This window comes from Diabrotica undecimpunctata, chromosome 5 (genome assembly GCF_040954645.1).
Source record: "Diabrotica undecimpunctata isolate CICGRU chromosome 5, icDiaUnde3, whole genome shotgun sequence".
Classification (NCBI taxonomy): Eukaryota; Metazoa; Arthropoda; class Insecta; order Coleoptera; family Chrysomelidae; genus Diabrotica; species Diabrotica undecimpunctata.
This window is the reverse complement of record NC_092807.1, coordinates 121,598,870-121,622,411: the sequence shown is the minus strand read 5'-3', so window position 1 is coordinate 121,622,411 and position 23,542 is coordinate 121,598,870. Positions and strand designations below refer to the sequence as shown.

The window sequence follows — 23,542 nt, the reverse complement described above, 5'->3', positions numbered from 1 at the left end:
CTTGTTCATAATCCAGATTATTTATTATTCTTATATCCTGTGTGTCGATGTTCTTTGTTCTCAGTAGTTTTATTAACTGATTATGTTTGACTGTATCGAATGCCTTGTTATAATCTAGGAAGCAGACATAGATGTCCTGGTTTACATCTAAGCATCTCTGTATTAGCACTTTTACTGCATATAATGCTTCTCTGGTTCCTTGAGCATTTCTAAATCCGACCTGAGTTTGTCCAATGTCTTGTTCTAACTTTTTATATATTCTACGATGAATAATCTTTAGAAATACTTTTAGTATATGGCACATTAGACTGATCGTACGGTGATCGCAAAGTAAGATACGAAAAAAAGTCAATAATGTTGGAAACCAAAGTTCTTACTCTGAGCGTAGGTATAGGTATCTTACTTTAAAAATTAATTTTAATTTTAAATTTAAATTTAAAAATAAAAAAAGATTTTAAATCTACTACTCCTCTTATCTCTTAAGGCGAGTTTGTGCACGCATGGATTTGATGGAGCCAGTAGTGTTGCCGCACCAGTAAAATAAAATGGAATGTATAAACAGTTACTGGCGAGTAGTGGATTTAGGTATGCCGGTATGTTTATCTACTTTTCATTAGATAGCTGTTACAGTGGTAGAAAAATTGTACCACTACAATGTAAGTGACAACGAAGTAAAAAGATGGTACATTTTTAAAACCATCGCCGCTTAATAGCACCGAAAAAGGTACATCCTGTGTACCATGACGACTCAAAGAGTTAATAAATTTTACTATGTCTTCCCCTTCGGTTATATTTCAAATTTCATGAATCATTAGTCTTCTATATTTTCCTCGTTCTGTCTTTATTTTGTCGTGTATTCTTCTCATAATTTGGCTTTTAATTATTCTTAGTTTTTGCTTCATCTTTTTCGTAAGCCACATTACCTCCACTCCATATGCTATCACCGGTCAAATTATCCGGGGTTCACAGGTGACCCCGGCAAACCTAAACAACCTCACCCTGAGATTGGGTAACCAACCCCAGTGGAAGGCAAGGTCAGGGTAGGGTCATAGCCGACAAGGAAGGGAAAAATGGTCCCTTAAAAAGTGGAGCTTAAAGAAAACGCCATAGACATCATAGGGAAGTAAAGTTTAAAATATATATAAAACCATCATACGACCATTAGCAACATATGGCGCAGAAACATGGATCAAGACACAAAAAAACAATAAACCAGATTAATACTTTTAAAAGAAAAATATTGGGGCCCATCTACAACAATGGTAAGTGAAGAATAAGGTTCAACCACGAGTCATATCAATGTTACAAAGAATCCTCTATAGCCAATTATGTAAAAATACAAAGATTGAACTGGGCAGACCACCTTATAAGAAGGGATAATAATAGAACACCTAGTGGAACTATGGTGGGACATCGGGCAGTAGAAAAACGAAGGTAGTGGTGGATAGACGAAGTAAGAGCCGATGATAAAGAGATAATGAGAATGGATAACTTAAGGAGAGTAGCCAAGGAAAGGGATGCTTGGAGGCGGATGCTGGGAAAGGACAGGGCCTGACGTGAGCTGTAGCGACATAGGAAAGATATTCTATTATATAGAGAGTTATAGTGTAATATAGTATAGTAAACTGAATGATTACTATATTTAAAATGTCATTAATAAAATAATGACATTTTAACCCCTTGTCTAGGGTTACAGAGAAACCGAATGATTGCCGGTATAAGCAATCTCCCACTTACTGGCCAACGGCTTCGGGCGGATGAGTTGGTGAGTGGTAGGGCACTATGTTGTTCTGAGACCGAGAAATCGGTCTCAAAGGCGGAAGAACCAAGAAATGGTCAATAGCATCAGGATGTAGAAGGCCAGGAGAAACACTACATTAAAAATCCTTGTGGATATCTCTAGTACAGCTTCCCATGACAGAGGAAGAAAGTATGCATACTTTTAATGATCATGGACATCGGAATCCACGATCCGGCAGGGGAGGAATATTCCAACCAGACCACGGTTCCTCTCAGGTCGTAAACCCACGAAAACCCTGTGTCGTGGAAGTCTACAAGATAGCTACGTGGAACGTCACAAGTATGTTTGAAGGCGCGAACCTACACAATATTCAGCTGGAAATGGCCAGACTAGACATTCCTATCTTAGGTATCCGCGAGACGAAATGACTAGGGTCAAACATATTCGAGAGCAATGGATACATTGTCTACCACTCGGGAAAGGCAGAAGGGCCCAGACGTAACGGAGGCGCAATTATTGTCAAAGAAGAAATTCGTAACTGTATTAGAAATTTCGTTCCTTTAAATGATCGCATCATGATGATACAGCTGCAAAATAAATTAATGAATATTAATATAATACAATTGTATGCACCAACAGCTGACAAACCACGTGAAGAAATTAAGCAATTCTACAACCAAATTAAACAAATTCTCCGGAGCACAAAAAACATGAAGCTAGAACAGCTAGAAAGATCTGAACAAGAAAATATCGGACAAAATATAGATATAATGAATTCCGCCATGGTTACCATAGCAGACGAAGTTTTGAAATCAGAAAAAGAGCCAGTAAATAAAAAGGATTGGATGACCGATAACATACTAGACCTTATTTAGCAAAGAAGAAATTGTAAAAATAAAGATGAGACTCGATATAGAAAAATATATTGACAAATAAGATACGAGGTTAAGCGAGCAAAGAAGGCCTGGCTGAAACAGAGATGTCGTGAGATGGAAGAACTATAAAGAAAACATGACGAGTTTAATATACACAAAAAACTTACAAGAAATTACCTACACTCACAGAAAAAGAACTCCTCACTTTATGAGAAACTCCAAAGGTAAAATTATTCTCGACTTAAACGAAAAAAAGAAGCATGGACCAACTACATAAATGAGCTCTTCCTGGATACGAGGCCACCACATAATACCACAAAGTATACGAATACTGGTCCTAGTATATTAAAAGCAGAAGTAGAGAAAGCCAAAAATGAGAAATCTCCAGGCCCTGACCAAATACCATCAGACTGGCTCAAACTTCTAGACGACGACAATGTCTCAGAACTAACAAACATTTATAACCACATATACGAAACTGGAACACTGCCACGAATATGGTTGGGGTCTACATTTATCTCACTTCCAAAAAAACCTAATACATCATCATGTACAGACTTAAGACTAATTAGTCTCATGAGTCACTCTCTCAAGCTACTTCTTAGGACAATTCTTAATAGAATCAAGCAGAAATGTGAAGACACAATGGGAAATAAACAATTCCGTTTCAGAGAAGGATTGGGAACAATGGAAGCTTTTTTCTCAATGCTAAAACTACTTCAACGATCATGGGAAGTACAGAAACCAATTTCCGTCTGTTTTATAGATTTTGAGAAGGCGTTTGATAGGGTTCAACATGGTAGGCTGTTCGAATATCTAGAAATGATTGTAATAGATGATAAAGATCTGAGACTTTTACAACATCTATATTGGAATCAAGAAGCTTCTATTCTGGTAAACGGCAAAGAAACAGACAAAATTTGTATTCAAAGAGGTGTTAGACAGGGTGTGTGTTGTCTCCAACTTTGTTTAACGTTTACTCAGAAATAATTTTCAACGAAGCCTTGGAAGGGCAATGTGGAGTTCAAATCGGGAGAGAACTTATTAACAACATCAGATATGCAGATGATACCGCGGTCATAGCTGAAAGTATCGAAGATCTTCAATTCCTTATAGATCGAGTCACTAGAGAATGCTCTAATAACGGACTAAGCATAAATACAACAAAGACAAAGTTACTTGTGGTTAGTAAACAAGACCTCGGCGCTATACAACTAATTGTCAATAATGAACCAATAACAAAAGTTAACCATTTTAAATACCTAGGATATTGGATAAACGAGACACTAAATCCGGATAAAGAAATTAAAACTCGTATAGAAATTGCAAGAGAAGCATTTATGAAATTTAGATCTATTCTGAGCAATTCCCAGCTCAACTTACAGCTGAGAATGAAGTTCGTAAAATGTTATGTGTATCCTGTATTACTGTATGGATGTGAAACCTGGATTATGAAGGTTAACATGATGAACAAATTAGAAGCCTTCGAGATGTGGTTATATCGTAGAATGCTCAGAATATCATGGGTTCAACACATTTCAAACAGAGAAGTCTTGAATAGAGTAGGTCAAGGTGAAGGCGACTTAATAATAATGATAAAAAAGAGAAAACTCGAATATCTGGGGCATATAATGACAGGAAGCAGATACAGGATAATGCAGTTGATACTCAATGGAAAGATCGATGGAAAAAGAGGAATTGGCAAAAAGAAATACTCATGGCTCTGAAACCTTCGTCAATGGACTGGCTTATTAGCAGATGAATTATTACATGCCGCGCACAGGTTCGAGAACGATATCGGCAAATCGTCATGGAAGCTACCCACGCCTAAAACTTGGGCACGGTACTCAAAGAAGAAGATTATATTATATTAGTATAAGATTATATTAGTATTATAAGAGTTTGTAATGTTACTTTCCAAATACATGTGTTTCTAAACTTGGCATTGACTTTTGTTTTTTAATACATCTGCATACAGGTATTGTTTTTGTGATCACTTCCCTTATTATAGTGTATTTTTATGTATGAGAGAGTAATAAAACAAACAAATGATGTATGCAAATCCCTAAACTGTTGATACGGGTGACTCAATGAAAAACAGATATTTGTCAACAAGTTTACAGAAGTATATAGGAAAACAATTTTAAATTGAGTATGACCACCAGGTATAAAGGTTGGAGCAGAATAGAATACAATAGTTGTGAGGGTTACTAATCCCTAAATAAGGTTGCCAGTGTCGGAGTGATGGAGGTTAACAGGTACTAACGAATTTGCAAGAAATGTAAGATGTTTATTTTATTGGTTATATATAACCAATAAAAGTTTAATAAGTACCTACCTATTTGGAAAATGAAGTTTAATTCTTTAGATAAAATAAAACGTTTTATTTTATCTATTTGCAAAATAAAGTTTAATTCTTTGCCTATTTGCAAAATAAAGTTTAATTATTTAGATAAAATAAAACGTTTTATTTTATCTGAAATGAGTGCATTCCACGAAGTAAGGGTTTCAACAATCAAACATTTAATTCTTTAATTCCAGGAATCTACGACAGTAATTGACTAGATAATTACCTTCTAAACTTATTCCACAGAAAATGTGATAGTGGGTTTTTCCATTTTGTATATAGGAAGGTCCAAGTGGCGTATTCAAAATTCTTAACAGTTCACTGAAAAGTAGGTACTTCAGTTGCAAGGTGCAGTTTATTGTGTATACTAGTGTTATGGAAAATTTGGAAGTGCCGTGTAAACGCCGAAAAATTGGTCCTCTAACAGTTAATGAAAAAACATTTAATATTTAATTGTTTTAAATCATTTACAGACAAACGTTTATGTGAAAGTGTTGATGAGACCGTTGAGTTAGTTAGCAGTACACTTGGTGTTGGGAAATCTACGATTTACAGAGTTATTAAAGAATAGAAATGTGGTAGTTTTCAAATGCCACGTAATGCTCCAGGGAAACCAAAATTTCAAATAGAATATCATTTTAAAGAAGGACTTCGACGGAAAGTGCATGAATTCTTCTTTAGACAAGAATTTCCAACATTGGATAAAGTTCTTGTCTCAGTTCGAGATGATAAGGATTACCCAGAAATGAGTCGAAGTACGTTATGGAAACTTTTAAAAGAAATAGGCTTCCGCTGGAAAAAGAATCCCAGAAAGTCTATTTTATTAGAAAGAAGCGATATTGTCATATGGAGAAGACATTTTCTAAGAACCATAAAGGAAATGAGAAACCAAAAAAGAAAAATATTTTATCTTGATGAAACATGGATCAACGAGGGTCATACACCAAATAAATTTTGGCAGGATGAAACTGTTACAAGTCAAAGGCACGCTTTTGTAAATAACTTATCTACTGGTTTAAACCCACCATCAGGAAAGGGACGCAGGCTGATAATAGTACACATTGGCAGTTCAGACGGTTTTGTTGAAGGTGGTTTATTAACTTTTGAATCAACTCGTACCGGTGACTACCATGAAGACATGAACGCTGATGTCTTTCAAGAATGGTTCGAACAAATGATAGATCTTCTTCCTAAGAACTGTGTAATAGTGATGGATAATGCAAGTTATCACTCCAGACTTATAGAAGGACTGCCCACAACCAAGTGGTTAAAAAAAGACTTGCAGAATTGGCTGAGTTCAAAAAATATTACGTACCATCCCGGATCTATAAGAAAGGAACTTTATTCGTTGTGTGTCCTTCATAAAGAAAAATTTAAAAAATACGAAATTGATGAAATTGCCAAAAATCGTGGAATGACAGTACTTAGATCCCCACCATATCATTGTGAATTAAACCAGATTGAACTGGTATGGGCACAGATAAAGAGTGAAGTTTCAAGAAAAAATACCACTTTTAAAATTCATGATGTTAAACAGTTGTTTTTGGAGGCCGTAAATAATGTAAAACCTGAAAACTGGGAAAAGGCAGTAAATCACACTATTAAAGAAGAGGAAAAAATGTGGAAGCTGGACAATATTACTGATAAAATGATCGAGCCAGTTATTATAAATCTTGGTTCTGAAAGTTCATCTTCTGAATCTGATTTGGATTTGTAACAAGTAGCTGTAAGTTTTATATTAATATTTTTATTCATCTATTTAACATACCTTAGACGGTTTTAAAAACTCTTTTTCTCTTTTGTAATTTTTAAAAATTAAAAAAAATGTGAATTTTTTAAAACCCTTTTTAATGTAGGCCAGTCAGTTCTAATATAGTGTGTGATAAAAGAGGTCACTTTTGTTTACATACACATAACACTTTATAACACTGAAATAATTCATTTATTTTTTACAATTATTCAAAGTAATTTTTCAATTAATCTTGAGCACGCCCATGGAGTGGTCGGAGCTACCAGTTAAAATTATGCTAATTACTCTCTCGTTCATAAAAATAAACTATAGACAAGGCGAAAAGATTAGGTTCGTTCGGAAAAATATTTTTTTGCATTTTAAACAAATTGTATTGAATAAATAAATTTTTTCGACCGGGACAAATTTTTATTGAATTTTCTGGATCATTCTGAAAAAAAAAAAATATATAGGTCTCTTGTAGTTTTTCCTTAAACTTAATTGTTTTCGAGTTTTGTTCGAGTCTTATGTTCAATATGGTCTTACTTTTTGGGGTTCTAGTACAGCAGCCCAATCTGATCTCATTTTTAAACTACAAAAAAGAGCAATACGGTATGTTTTTGGCATTAGAAAAACGACCCATTCCAGAAGTTACTTCAAAAATCACGGAATTTTAACGTTTCCCTCTTTATATATTTTAAAAACTGTTTGCTTCATTCGTAAATATCTGCATGTTTTTCCAGCAAGACCTAATCATTACTACTCCACCAGAAATCCAACCTTTGATGTTTATTTACCGATCCCGTCCACTGAGTTAGTAAAGAAATCTATATTATATTTGTCAAAAAAAATATATATACAACCATCTCCCTTTACAACTTAAATCTGCAACATCTTTCTGCAACATCTGGTTTTTTATAGAGGTGTTACTCCTCTCCTCTTCTCTTTTATCCGGGCTTGGGACCGGCTGTATCACTTGTAAAGCTACTCAGTTCACCCCACACCTAATACAGGCAGAAAATAATATAATAGATAATATAACCTTACAAATCATATAAAAATAATGTATGTTGTCATATCATAGAGCAATTTTCAGAACTACCTAAAATTAAAAATTGTAATTCGTGTGACTTAATTTTGTTTACTTTATTATCTATAAATATACAATCTAATTAGGAAACGCATTATGTATAATGTACATTTTAAACAATAACTTATTAAGCTTGAAGATATTAACACGTATATAAATAAATTATCGTAAATACCTTAAACTGATTATGACTTCTGTAATTACATAACGGTTGTAGTTATGTTGTACTATCTGAAAACACTAGACTATTTAGATAATATATAATATTTATTTAACCTTATCGCCGTTTACGCTATTAGACGCGTGTTAAAGTTATCTAATAGTGAGTTTATCAGTAAAAATTTAGTCAGTGTTTTTTATATAGCTTTTTTTATCTCGTAGAAACATTTATATAGTGTGACATGATAAGATATGTTTCATTGAGAAATACTAATAAAATAGGGTGCTTGTATGTGGTTTTAACCCTTTGGAAACTAAATTAAGTATTGACAATTTTTTTTTAATGTTACTGGTATACTTCTTCTAAAGTCAATTTGCCATCATCGGCTTTTTCTCATTGAGGCCACTGCCGACCATTGGAATGAAATGAAGAAAAAGGGCCGATTCATCAAACGCATATGATCATTGTTAAGTTTTATTAATTTTTGTTTTCAATTTAAAAATAAAAATGGTTTCTCTATATCTGTGTATTGGGTATCAATTTGAAAATTGTCAAATAAAAGATTAATTATTTCAAATTAAAATTTGTTAATTTTAGTTTTTGATTAGAATATTTTGTCGGATTGTAGATTAAAACTCTCAAACTCTTTGTTCCTTATCTTTATTTTATACTCAATGCATACTACTAGACATTGCACATTTCTACCATGCGGTTCGGCACCATAACCTATATATCTTAACCTTTATTTCTTCTTCTTCTTCTTCCTTTATTAGTAATACCCCAGGGGATAATTTGCCCAGCTAATTCAGGGGGGATATTCTCAACTTCACCCTAGCTCTAGATTCACCCAGAAAATACGGGGAGTGTCCTGACTCACCACACGTGCATGATCGAAATAATTATGATGCTATGTACTTTTCTTTGCAAATTGACGAGTCAACCGATATGACTGATACCGCCCAGTTGTGTAATTTCATTCGGAGGGTATTTTCTGACATGTTGGCTGAAGAATAAATGCGGCCTCTGAAAGAAAAAACTCGAGGAGAAGATATATACAACGTTTTTATAAAATTTGTGAAAAAATACGAGCTACCGATTTACAAACTCGTGTGTATTACAACAGATTTCGAGCTAACGGTGACTTTCCATCATTTTTTTCATTTCATTGCGTCATTCACCAGCAAGTTTTGTGTTCCAAAATTTTAAATATGGACATCATGAAGATGACAACAAAAATTGTGAATTAAATCAGAGCGCGAAGCTTGTGAAGCACGTCTTTTTAAAGCGCAATTGGAAGCTAGCGACTCTGCGGAACACACTGATTTACTTCTGCATACAGATGTAAGGTGGTTGTGCTGTAAAAAATTTTTAGATAGGTTCCAGGAGTTACTTCCCGAAATAATTTCTTTTTTAGAAGAACAAGGGGACGACACTCATCTACTTCAAAACGAAAAATGGCTCAGTGATCTGGCTTTCCTAACAGATTTAACAAATCATTTGCACCTCCTCAATTTTGAACTACAAGGTAAAAATAAAACAATTATCGATATGATGAGCGCAATACATTCTTTTGTCGACAAATTGAAATTATTGATTAAGCAAATTAGCAGAAAGGGTTTAAACAACTTTCCATCGTTGAAAAAAGGGTAGCCGCTCATTTGAAATATGTTTATTACGAGACGGAGCTGCAAGCACGTCATAGCGAGTTTGAAAGACGCTTCGCTGATTTTAAAAAACTGACAGATATTGTATCTGACACTGAGAAATATCCGTTACGTTCAATATGGAGATCAGTTAAAAAATAATTTCGAATATACACCTCTTAAATCCAGAGCGAAATTTTGATACGAATCCGATACGAAATTTTGATCTTTCATATCGTCCAAGAAATATCCGTCTTTGAGACAAGTAGCTCTGCAGCTCACAGCATTCTTTGGATCAACATACTTTTGTGAGTCTGCATTTTCCCAAATGAAGATAGTGAAATTAAAATATCGTAATCGGCTAACTGACGAACATCTCTCTTCATGTTGCTTTTGGCCCTCGGTAATTGCGTTTACTTGTGTATGATATGCAGTGCCATGCATCAACATCCAAATAAAATTAATATGAAAAACATGACTTTAGTTACAACTCTCTGTAGTTACAATTTTTTATCAATTTAAAAAAAAAATTAAAATACTAAAAATTAAAAGAATAATGCAGAAAACACACAAAAATCGCCGATATCACTTAATTAACCTATGAAATGCCATTGGTGTCAAAATTTCATAACAGTGGAGTAAACTTGCCTGAGGTTGGACCAATTACAAACAAACATTGCGGTGCGGTAAATTTGAATTACTCCTCCTGGTTTAAAAACAGGGTATAGCAGTCGATCTCTGGACGCTTTCAGTTTATGTGCTAGATTTCATGCAGCATAAGTCTGAGCACCACTGCTCTAGACAATCGAATATCCCCATATAAAACTAAATTGAAATTATTTTATATTGAATGAACACTATGTTGAAACTTCTTCTTCTTGGGCCAAACAGTTAGTATAGGAAAGACAATTCAACACAGAATAAAACTTTTCTTGCTTGGGGGTAGCAACCAGTCTTTTTCTACATAGTCTTTTCTTTTCTATTGGGTGCTTTTTAGTTATTTATCTATAAAATAAGTGATGAGGTCCTCAGAGTTCCACAGCAAACTCTTCTGCAGCTATCTACTTAATTCAAGCTAAGGAATTTGTATGGTTATGTTATAGTAGATAAGATAGGAATATATTATAGATTGATTTTGGCTAGATTAAGAAAAGTAATCAACAAATTTAGTCTTTGAGGATTAAGGTTGGATAGGAGAAATCTCTATAGAGTTTGTAATTTTGTTTTAACTCAAAATTTGGAGAAACGTTTATTGGACACTCTAGGATAACATGATTATTATCTAACCTTTATTTCTAATCATCTGTCATTCTGATTCACTCAATGACACAGAACATCACAAAAAGTATTAAGGGAAGTATTACAATTTACACCATTTCATACTTTCCTTAATTCTGTGCAAAAGAAAATCTTATTATTCATTTATAAGTGAACAAACAAATACTTATACAGTACAAAATAAGAAGCAAACTATTTAACAATAAAACAAACTTAAAATTATTTCAATCTAAATCGCAAGTTATTTAAACACCCTTGTGTGAACTAATACAATCCTAAATTATCTCTATTATTGCAAAATTGTACTTTATGAAGCCCTTTTGTTAACATATCTACCAACTGCAATTTTTTATTTACATAACAAAGTTCCATATTTGAATTTAAAGTATCAGAAACAAAATTATATTTAAGATCTATATGTTTAATTCTTTTGATATTTCTAAGTTTTTAATAAGAGATATACACCCTTGATTGTCTTTATACACAGTGAAATTTTGAACTTTTATCTTCATATCAATAAGCATTTTTTTAATCCATAAACTCTCTTGCACTGCTGCACATAAAGCTACTAATTCTGCTTCTGAACTTGAAAGACTGACACAATTTTATTTTCGAGTGACCTATGCAATCGTATTTCCAAAAAGTTTAATTAAGTAAGCTGTACCCGATTTTCTATCTGTTACATCTCCAGCCCAATCAGAATCTACATAACAAACAAAAAGTTTTCCTTGTATATTTCTTTTACAAGTCAAATTTATATTTATAGTCCCCTTTAAATACCTCTTAAGACTTATCCATACCTCACTTCTGTTTTTATCTTGAAATCTGCTTAAATAATTTATTGCATAGCTAATATCAGGTCTGGATCCTAACATCAGATACATTAAGCATTATATAAGCTGTCTCACTGGATAATTATTACTATTATTACCTTGATTTGTCAAAATCTTCAGTTTTGGATCTATCGGGATAGGTGATGAATTACAATTTTCAAAATTGAATTTCTCAAGTATTCCTGTTACGTATCTCCTTTGGTTTATATTAAAATACCATTTTCCCTATCATAATCTATTCAAATTCTTTAATTAACATTTTCTTGTCTACCTCAATTCTGTTCAAATCTGGTCCTGTTATATTATACAATATCATCTACATATATTAACAAATACATAATCTGGCCATCCTCAAAAACTGTTGTGTAGAAACAGTAATCAGCCTCTGATCTTTTGTAACCCATTTTAAGTAAATATGCATTTATTCTAATATTCCAACACTTTGATGCTTGCTTTAGTCGAAAAATTGATTCATTTAATTTCAATACTTTATTTGATTTACAATTTGTTCTGTCTGGTGGATAAATATATACATTTTCTTTTAGCTCTACATTAAGGAATGCCGTTTTTACCTATAACTTTTTGATATCCAACTGTCAGAAATGTTCTAATTGTATCATTTTTGCCATTTGGTGAGTACAAATCTTCATAATCAAAACTATCACTTTGTGGAAAACCTCTGACATCTAGTCTTGCCTTATAACTATCTTCTTCCTTGTGTTCCAATGGTTTACTTACAAATACCCACTTTTAAAATATCCATCTTTTCTGGTATTTTCTCCACTTCTGTCCATGTATTATTTTTCTCAATTGATTCCATTTCTCTCTCCATTGCGTTTATCTTCTCTACCTTCTAACTGTTCTACTGTCTCTCCAACCCTTTCTATAAAAGACATGGCATCAAAAGCCATATATATTACTCATAGTCACTGTATTTCTCTGGTATTTATACCTTTCTTTTGTGCCCTTCAGGTAAAATTACATTTTCTCTGTTTTGTTTACTCATACTCTCATATTATTCTATTTCATCATCACTATTATCTTCTTTTATACTTCAACAGGCTTCAATTTCATCATTTTGCTCTTCAGTAATTTGAATCTGTGCCTTGTTCAGTATCTCGGTATCTTCGGTATCTCGCATACTGTATCCCTCGCGCGTCCCGTTTGAAAAGCTCCATTTGGGTCTATGTAATAGTAATATCTGCGTCTCGGATACGCGTATCTCGGATACAGTATCCTCGTCTGAAAGGGGGCTTTACAGTCACAGGGTTCATACCTATTTATTTATATACATTCTGTTTCTCTCCACTGTACATCTATTACACTCCATGATTTCAGCATTGTGTGAGTAACAATGTCGGAATATTCGCAGTGTAGGCATTTATCTGTATCTGCCTTTCTGAACCTATGAAGATACGCCTTAAAACAGACAATCTACCCAGTCCCTTAGGCTCGGGATCAGCATCTTGGTCCACTGAGCAATATCTTCCTTATTATTTCACTCTTCTTGCCATCTTTCCATTGATCTTTTTCTTTCTTATTTTTTATAGCTGTTGTCAAATGCTCTCTTCTCTCATAGAGATGTCTCGTTTCTACTGCTACATGCAGAGGAACACAACCCGTGATAGTCCACAAAGCCGCCGCAGATACAGTCCTGTAGGCGCATGCTACTCGCAACAGACTCGTTCTGTCTACTTTTTTCATAAGCTTAATATTAGGTATTTATATCTAAATATAATGAAAAATATTATTAATTATTGTGTATTTATACAATAATTATTGTGTTCTACATATTTAAAGTGGTAATTTAATTATTCAATTAGCGTTTTGGATTTTTTGTATTGTGTGTGAAAGATAAGTTACATTTTCCTACTATTCTTTATATATTTTTTAATTTATATATCCTGGGGAGGGGGGGTTAACCCCTAAACCCCCCTCCCCGGGTGCGCCACAGGCGACCCATACACACAAACTGAAAATGGGATAGCTTTTACTCACTATTCGGAAAGGTCAGTCGCAGGCTTTATACCAATGTCAGATAAAGCAGTTCTACTAAAGTTTAAGGTTGAACCTGTTAACCAACAAACCTAACCTAACTATAAAGTCCAGAATGATCGTCAACCTCCAATGAGGATATAGCACTGGAATCAGAAGAAAGACTACTCTTGAACGTCACAAAAATCAGAAAGAACGTAGAAAAAGTATGGTTAACTGGCTAACATTTGAAAAAGATATTAAGCATGGAATAATTGATCAAGAAAACGAGAGATTGATTTAATCAAGTCAGAAACCGTCGGCTGATGTTGGTTGTGCCATTTACATAGACAATATTCAGGATTATTTTCAGTACAAATTAAAATCAGATTGCTCAATACTCACAGCTGAGTTGGTGGCCATTGTCAAGTCGTTGGATTGGATAAATAATACCACATTATATTTTATATATTATAAAACATATTATATTCGAATTCGAACAGACTAATTCTAGATGCGCTTAAAAAGCTAAGGTTCCTACGTTCTCTAATAAGAATTGGTAGCTTTGAATCCACTAAAGACGCTACTTTAGTGGATCTAGAATACAACAGTTGCCCAAACAGGCCAGTGTTATCATACGGGTCTGAAACGTGGTCACTTACACAGAACGACCAAGAATTGCTTAAACGTTTCGAGAGAAAAATTCTAAGAAAAATATATGGAAGAATCCAAGAACAGGGTTTGTGGCGTAGGCGCTACAACTTTGAGTTATACGGAAGTTTTGGGGAACCTGACGTTGTAAAATATATTAAATTAGCAGGCCTTCGATGGGTAGGACATGTAATTAGGCGAGATGAAGATGTAACGATCAGAAAAATTTTCGACCGAAGAGGACCAGTGGGAAGACGAGCCAGAGGAAGACCAAAACTTAGGTATCAAGGCGAATGGAAGATTGTTCTGAAGAAGGCTTTGGCTCATAACGAGCTGTAATACCACTGATGATGATGATGAAGGATCGTGTCATTCATACGAGTGCTGTTCAATAAGATTTAGGCTGCAGAGGAGATTCCAGAGTGGAATCTATTATATATGTCCTCCATTTTCAAAAAAGTCGACAAAACGTCAACAAATAACTATAGAGGGATCAGTGTAATGCCTTCAATAGCAAGAATCATTTCCACAGTAATAAAAGAAGAAATAGAACAACACATGGACCATTACGGCAAAGAAAAGCCAGATGTGTCTAGATAATATGTTTATCATATCAGGTGATAGAAAAGAACAAAGAGAAAAATATTGAAACACATATGACCTTTATAGACTTGGAGAAAGCATATGACAGCTTGCCCAGGAAACAATTATGGGAAGCAAATTACATTCACTACTTTTCGAGACAGGGAGGATATGGAAATATGATAAGGAAATTAAAGGAAGAAGGTGAGCTATGGGGACTTCAGATAAATATGTGTAACACCGAATACTTATGTATTGGATCCGAGGTTGCAGATTTAAACTTAAATTTAGAAGAAGAGACTATTAGGAGTTGTAAGTCTTTTAAGTATTTAGGGTCAATGATAAGCCGAGATGGTACTTGTATGAAAGATATAGAAATAAAAATATCACAGGGAAAACAAGCCACGAAAGCACTCCATGGAGTGATATGGAACAACATTCTAATTAAAGAAAACAAAAAAAAAAGGATCTTTCAGACCATAGTGATGAATATTACCCTATATGGAGCGGAAATATGGCCAATGATAACATCAATACACAATAAAATAAGAACAGTTAAACTGATCTTTATGAGAAAATGTGTACAAATCACCAGAGCGGATAGAATAAGAACAGAGGAAATATGGAACAGAATGAAAGTAAAATGAAAACAGAGCTCTGCAGTGGTACGGGCATGTACAAAGAATGCCAGAGCACAAGTGCCCGAAAAGAATATTGCACTGGGACCCGCAGGGAAGAAGATGAAGAGGAAGAGCTGCTACAAGATGGAAAACATACATAGGAAATGCTATGATAGATAGCATAACTCAAATGGGAAAAGCCGAGGAGGAAGAAGAAGGAAAATAACAATCATGTGGCGTTTATAACGTTACAATTTCAATCCAAATTTTAACACCCATATAACAAAGGATGCTACCCCTAAATTTTTAAATAGGAAATAGGGGCTTGTGGTCTATCTTTGTGGCCATTTAAGAATATTTTGTTTTCAAATCTAAAATCCAGTAGAGCGTGTTAAAACAGATTAGTACCGTTTAGTTCTAGATAATGTGAAAACCAAAAAGAAACGTTTAAAAAAAATACAACTGACTGATTCTTCTTAGTCAACTAAATTTAGTGGTTTCATTTTTGTATACTACACATTCCACAAATCTGTGCGTGTATATATATCTTCCACACATACAAGTGCTGGTAACTCTTCCGTTCCTCGCCTCTTTATCCAACAATTTGGAAATATTCGGTCGATGGATTACCGGACATCTCGATGATGTGACGGTTCTCCATCTTTTGAAGCCATGCCTTCTCTGGAACGTGCCATGCCATTTGCTGGATCACGATATAAATTCGCCAAAATTAACGCGACAATATTTTGGAGCATTATAAAATGGCTATTGAAGCGAAGCTTCTATACTGGCGTTGTAATACTTTTTCTCTAAAGTAAAATGCTGTGGCGAGCATCTCGGAAGTGGCGCCACGAAATGACGTAATTTACGCGACAAGTGGAATCCGTTATACAACATCTAAACCTTTCAATTTTATTAAAATCTATAAAAAATAATAAATAAATAATAAAATTACTTTTTTCAATTTTAAAAATATTATTTAAATTTTGAAAATATTGAAAACATAGTACGAAGTTTCGCGTTAGTTCTCGTGCTAGTAGAAAAAAACTCAATTTTACCAGTTCCTCTCCTACAAAGTGATGTAGTGCCAATAAGTCCCTAAGTGTCCTTAATTGTTTTAGTTTTAATAATTTTAACATATCTGACATCACAATTTTCTGCCAAAACAGAAATCAAATTCACTTTATCAAAAATTTGATAATTACAAGTTACAGAAATTGCACACCCACAAAATTGTACATCTAATTTCATTGATTGTCATACAACTGTCCTTTTATTGTAATAAATTTCAATAAATTAACACATATTTCTAAAATATATCTCTTGAGTAAATATAAATAACTTTTAATAATTTAAATAATATAAAACATCACTTTCATTTAACAAACAATTACATATACCTTATTCCTATTTCATTTGTTAACATCTCTCCCATCAAGAAACTTCCCCGCTAATTATCAAACAGTTACAATAAAAACCGAAGATCACCCATCATCAGCAATACAGAATAGTTTGAACTATGTTTCCCGAATCATTAACTACTAATAATTCTTGTACCGTCATCATTTAATTTACTTTGTACCGTTTGACCTGAAGATGCTTTGCAAAGTGTAGAAAGCGAAACCGGTCGTTTTGGTAGTAAAGTTACATTGATTGTAAGTCTTGTTTTATTTCTTTTACCTATTTCAGGTAATGTTTGCGTTAGCAGATTGGTGTAAACTTAAAAAATATAATAATAATAATAGTTTTAAATGACATGTTACAAGGGATGCCGTTTGACCATTTACCTACTATGTAATCTCCACTAAGATATTAAATAATAACAGATCTTTTAAGTTTTAACCATCAACAAAAATGTACAAACATGATAAGTATGAATTTGATGGTAATGCGACTATATAGATAGTGCCGATGCAGGACATATTTCTCTGTCGATAAGAGTTTTTAGATAACATGAATCATTTTTCAATGATATTTATGTGGATGTAACCTTATTTTTTAATAATAATATGGTTTTGTAATGGCATAACTTTCAGTATTTGGTGTTTGTTAATAAATTCACTGTATAAGTACGATGATATTTTATTTCGTACCATTCAGAAAAAATGTTGAGCAGCGCTGATTGACACAATAGAGCAGTGAAATGGTATACATAAAGATGTTGTAATAGATATCTTCGCTTACTTGGTCCACTAGTAATAAAGTTATCAGAATTAAATGGCAAACCGATCTTCATACATGGGTTTTACTTTATTATCGTTTGAATGTATTTTTTCAAACTCATACTCATGATGATAGTTGTTAATATCTGATACGCGGCATTTAGCATAATTCATTTATAATGGATCATATTATACTATATATAATTTGTAATATAATGTCAAAAATTATATAAAGTAATAAGTTATTGTTTGTTCTAGGTGGTTTCTACCATTTTTTAAGTTTGGTTACGTAAACGACGTAACAATAAAAGATGTATATAATACCACAAAAGGTGATTTATCAGCCGCCCTTGGGGATGCATTACAAAAGTAAGTAGATTGATCAACATTCTTAAATCGTAACTTGTGAAACAACATATTCTTTTATCAATTGTATTAAAAAATATATTTTTTGTTTTTGACCATGGTGTCCAATCCGAAAATCATTTTCTAAAAACCTGATATAACCATAGACATATAATACCTAGACTGAGCGCTGCAATATAGACCCGTTTTCCAGTGAGACAGAGAAAAATGATGCAAAGCAGTCCCTACATCTCTTTCCAATGGGCGGAGTTTATTGCCCACGTGATCTTTCCACTACCAAACCAAACACAAGCGAGGTAGCAACTTAAATAAAACTTGTTTGATGTAACAAGTCGAGTGGTAGATACACGCTATTGTTTCTGCTTTTAGACCTCTATCATCGGGGATCGAATCTTCCACTGATTTTTCTTTTTTTATGTAAGGGCATAGCCGGAGAAGGACGTCATTGGGGTATCGTTCGGCATCACAAAAGATGAAGATTCACCAAATTTTAGCCCAAAATATTGAAACATAACCTCAAAATTCCATAAAACGTCAAAACTCGCTTAATTTTTTACCAAACTAATTTTTTTTAATTAGAGGTTTTTGTGCTCTATTAAACTATTTGAACGAAAATGAAAGCTGGCCGAAAATTTAAATTGATTTGAGCGTTTGAAAAGTTTCACGCCTATAAAAAAAAATAAATCGTTAAAAAAATATATATTTGATGTATGATCACCAAAATTATGTTTTAGAATTTTTAAAGTGGTACAAGGCAGTTAAAAACATTTTTAAAAAGAGATGCACTACTCTTTTAAAAATTATTTAAGTAAATAGTTTTTAATAAATATTTAATCAATACCTTTAATTGGATGATGAGCCATGTTGGACTCTTAAAAAATCTGGAAAATCTGATTACAACCTTTGGTTCTCCGTCGTTTTCACTGTTTTTCGCCGTTTTTGAGTTATGCTTTTAGTTAGAGCTACGCTACTCTTTTGAAAATCATTTGAGCCATCAGTCGACATCAATACCTTTATTTTGGACCTCGAATGAACCACGTTGGACTCTTAGAACAGTAGTTATGATGATTTAAAAGACAAAAATCTGGTTATAATCTTCGGTTTGTCTGATATTTCGCCATTTTTTCGCCGGTTTGTGTTTTATTTCTCATTAAATTATTATTGAACTAACTTTTTTCCAAAACTTGAAATCAAGACCGTATGTTGACCCCTAGATTTGGCCCTGTGAACCATTTAGGCTAAGCAATATGAATCAAAAATTGATAATGTGATAAATAAAAAGGTTTTGCCATTTTTTTACTTTTTTAATGCTATTTAAAGTTTGAAATATAGGTTGAGTTTACCGAAAGTACAAGCTGAGTATAGCCGCAAATGTTAAACATGGAACAAAAAATTTCGGTATAGCAGTGTTGGCATGTTTTTATATTGTAGATGCTGTATGCTTCAAATATAAAAAGATAAAGCTTTCGAAAAGTTCATTTTGTTTATATTATGTTATGAATTTGCAATGCAATTTTTGATTTATATAAAACATGAGTAAATATTTGTTTCTTTGGAGATCAATTGCAGTTAATTATTAGAAATTTTTTAGCAATTACCCTTTGATAGATTAGGGGATAGATTTGGCAATCGTCAAATCAGCAGTTGCCAGATTACAACAGATGTTTGAAATTAATCTCGAAAGAGACAAATATTTACTCGTTATTGCTTCATATAAATTAAAATTTACAGAATTCATAAAATAGTGTAATCAAAATGTACTTTTTAAAAGCTTTATCTCTTTATATTTGAAGCATACATATGTATTATAAAAACATGCCAACACTGCCAAACCGAAATATTTTTGACATTTGCGGCTATATTCAGCTTTTACTTTCGGTAAACTCAACCGAAATATATTTTATCGTATGGAGATTATTGTATGAAGTTCAGAAATTAATTTTAGAAAAAATACAATATTTTTAATTTTTTGCTTTTAGTTCCGAGGCAGTATTCAGTACTCAAACTACCTCAAAAATTAGGTTATATAACGGTTATATATTTTTAGCGTTGATGAAGTATCTGAAAGTTATTTAAACCTCAACAGCAAATAAAGTATTATGTGGTGACAACATTCTTACCATTTTAGTAAAAATAAATAAAGAGTATTTAAACTGTTTTACTTTATGATTTAATTCATAATACCATCTATCTATCTATCTAATTAGCCTTCTTCGGTCCATCTTTGGACATAGGCCTCCCCAATCCTTTTCCATTCTTCTCTGTCTGTCGCTATAGTCATCCACCTAGAGTCCACGTGCTTCTTGATATCATCTGCCCATCTAATTTGGGGCCTTCCTCTGCTTCGTTTATATTCCCACGGTCTCCAACTTATAAGAACTTTGTTCCATCGGTCTTCTTTTTGTCTTATATTGTGTCCTGCATATCTCCATTTCAATTTTGCAACTTCTTGTCTAACATCCCTCACTTTTGTTTTCTGTCTTATCCACTCGTTTCTCTTTTTTTTTCATTAATCTTATGTGCAACATTTGTCTTTCCATTGCTCTTTGGGGTTTTATGATTTTGTCCATGCTTTTGTAAATGTCCACGTTTGGGAACCATAAGTGAGAACAGGGAGTACGCATTGATTGTATACTTTGGTCTTAAGATGCTGCGAATATCTTTTGTTTTTAAGAATGTAGCTTAGTTTGCCAAATGCCGCCCATGCCAGTCTAACTCGTCTTTTTATCTCTGCTGTTTGGTTTTCTTTGTTAAGTTTTATAATTTGACCCAGATATATATAATCCTGAACTTGTTCTATTTCATCTTGTCCGATCCTCATTGTGATGTCTTCATCTGTATTTGTTATGATTTTGGTCTTGCTGTAATTCATATTAAGGCTTATCTTTCCAGCTTCTACGTCCAGTTCTTTCATCATTTCAAATAATTCTTCTTTTTTATCGGTTATCAATGCGATGTCATCAGCGTACCTTAGATGGTTCAAGCGTTGTCCACAAATTTTTATACCTTTTCATAACGATCCCATAGAAGATAGATATTTAAATCTAATGAATGACTAGAATAAACTAGGAAATGCTTCTTTGTAATATAATATTTTTTATTGTTTTATTAAAACTACATATTTTAGGGTAGGAAAAATATTTTAGAGTACGAAATATATTTTAGTCTTGCTTATAAAGGTTTACTTTTAATTTTCTTACTGCTAATTTTAGATTTCTGGTGCTTTTGATAGGTAAACATGTTTCATTGCAGACTCAGAATGTCTTCTGGCGGTGCAGCTAAAAAGTGTGTAAGTTGCGGGATTTTGTCCAATAAAGTGCCAGGAAGTAATAAGATTGTTGTATCAGAATCCGAAGCTGAAAAATTATGTGATTTTTTTTGGATGTCGCTTTTACTCTTGGTATCTCTTTATGTAAAAAATGCTACACTTCTTCTTCTTCTTCTTCTTCTTCTTTTTGCGTAGACATGACTGTCTGATTTTTATTATCTGACATTTTCTATTATCTGACCTTCCAGCTCCAAATTACATCCTAGTAAATTTGCTGTCATAATCATGTATTTTGTCTTTTTTGAGGAAATTAACATGTTAAATTTTCTGGCGGTTATATTGAATTGGTGCAGCATACGTTGTAAATCATGCTTACTTTGAGAGAGTAATATTGCGTCGTCTGCATAGCAGATTATTTTAAGTTGGTTTTCTTCCATTTGATATCCTTTTTTAGTTCTTACTTTTTTATTATATCATCCATAATCAGGATGAATAATAGAGGTCTCAAGGAATCTCTCTGTCTTATCCCGTTGCCAGCTTCAATAGCGTCAGTCAGTTCTTCTTCTATTTTTACTTTTATTGTGTTATTTTCGTAGGTATTTTTTATCGTTTTGATTATTCCTAAAGGTATCTCTCTTGCATACAATAAGTGGATAACGTCCTCTAATTTGACCCGGTCAAATGCATTCTTAAGGTACAATTACTAGCTTACACCGATGACATCGACATTATTGCAAGAAGAAAGACGGACGTGGTCGACTCATTCAAGACGCTTGAAGCAGCAACAAAAAGAATGGGACTAGAAGTTAACACTAGTAAGGCGAAGTATATGAAAGTATCAAATTATATACAAGCAGCCCAACCCGAAGATCTAACAATCGGAACATATACTTTCGAAGGAGTACGAGAGTTTATATACCTAGGCTCACAAATTAATCAGAATAATGCAGTAAGTGCATAAATTAACAGACGGATATATCTGGCAAAGAGAGCCTATTATGGATTAAAAACATTTTTAACAACAAGCTTAGTTACAAAAAGAACGAAACTAGTGATATACAAAGCTCTTATCAAGCCCATCCTCACCTACGCGTCGGAAATATGGACGATGTCAAAGAGCGATGAAGAACGTTTAAGATGCTTTGAACGTAAAATCCTCCGACATATCTATGGAGGAGTACAGGAGGGCGGATTATGGCGTAGACGCTATAATTTCGAATTTTACCGCCTGTATGACAAACCTGATATTATTAGGTCCATCAAAATAAACCGGCCATATATAAAATAATGAGATGAAGCTACCAAAACATATTTATAACCAAAGAATAGATGGAGTGAGAAGGAGAGGCAGACCCAGAGCACGATTTAAGGATCAGGTGGAGGAAGACTTGAGAATGTTGGGAGTACGAAACTGGAAAGCCAAGGCGAAGAATAGGAGAGAATGGAGACTTATCCTTGAGCAGGCCAGGACCCACCATGGGTTGTGGAGCCAATAATGATGATGATGTTTAATAAATTCCTTTGTAATTTTCCGGGTCCTTTGTCTCCCTTTTTGAAGAGAGATATTAGGATACTTGATCTCCATTCTTGACGAATTCTGTTTTGTTCTGTTATTTTCTGGATTAGTTTTAGTAGTGGTTTAATCAGATGTGGTCCTCCGTACTTTAGGAGTTCGTTCGGTATTCTGTCCTCCCCTGGTGATTTTCTGATTTTCTGTTTTTTAATTTCCTTAATTCTTTGCTTTAACCAATAGGGATCGAAAGTAGTTTGCCCATGTTTCCTTCTGAATGTGATAAAAATGCTAATGTGATAAAAAAGTCGACTTCAGAGGTGAAATGTGAAAGTCAAGAAGTAAAAACTAGGCAAGAAGTAAATAGCAGCAAAGAATCTTCCGACACTCCATCCACTTTTTAAGTCTTTGAGCTCAGTATTAAAGAAAAAAATGTTAAAGAAGAAAAAGGAATTGAATATGTTTCGTTACCGTTTCAAACAACCATAGCTACGCACAGAAAATGTTTCAAATGTAAATAATAAGTTAAATACCCATTAAAAAAGCAAAAATAGCAAAATAATGGCAAAACATTTTTATTTATCAAATTATTAATTGTTGATCTATATTGCTTAGCTTAAGTGGTTCACAATGCCAAATTTATGGTTCAACTTAAGGTCTTGATCTTAGTTTTTGAAAAAAAAAACAGTTAAATACTAATAAGGATAAGTAAT

General features: G+C 33.4%; 1 protein-coding gene across 1 annotated transcript in view; it reads left to right on the top strand.

Moving 5' to 3' along the window:
• Window positions 1–23,542, top strand: part of LOC140441729 (ATP-binding cassette subfamily C member 4-like) — a 163,251-nt gene that overhangs the window by 44,881 nt on the left and 94,828 nt on the right. Inside the window, exon 2 of the mRNA XM_072532617.1 lies at window positions 17,944–18,054. Within this exon, the coding sequence (XP_072388718.1) occupies window positions 17,944–18,054 (111 nt within the window). The remainder of the gene's footprint in view (window positions 1–17,943; window positions 18,055–23,542) is intronic.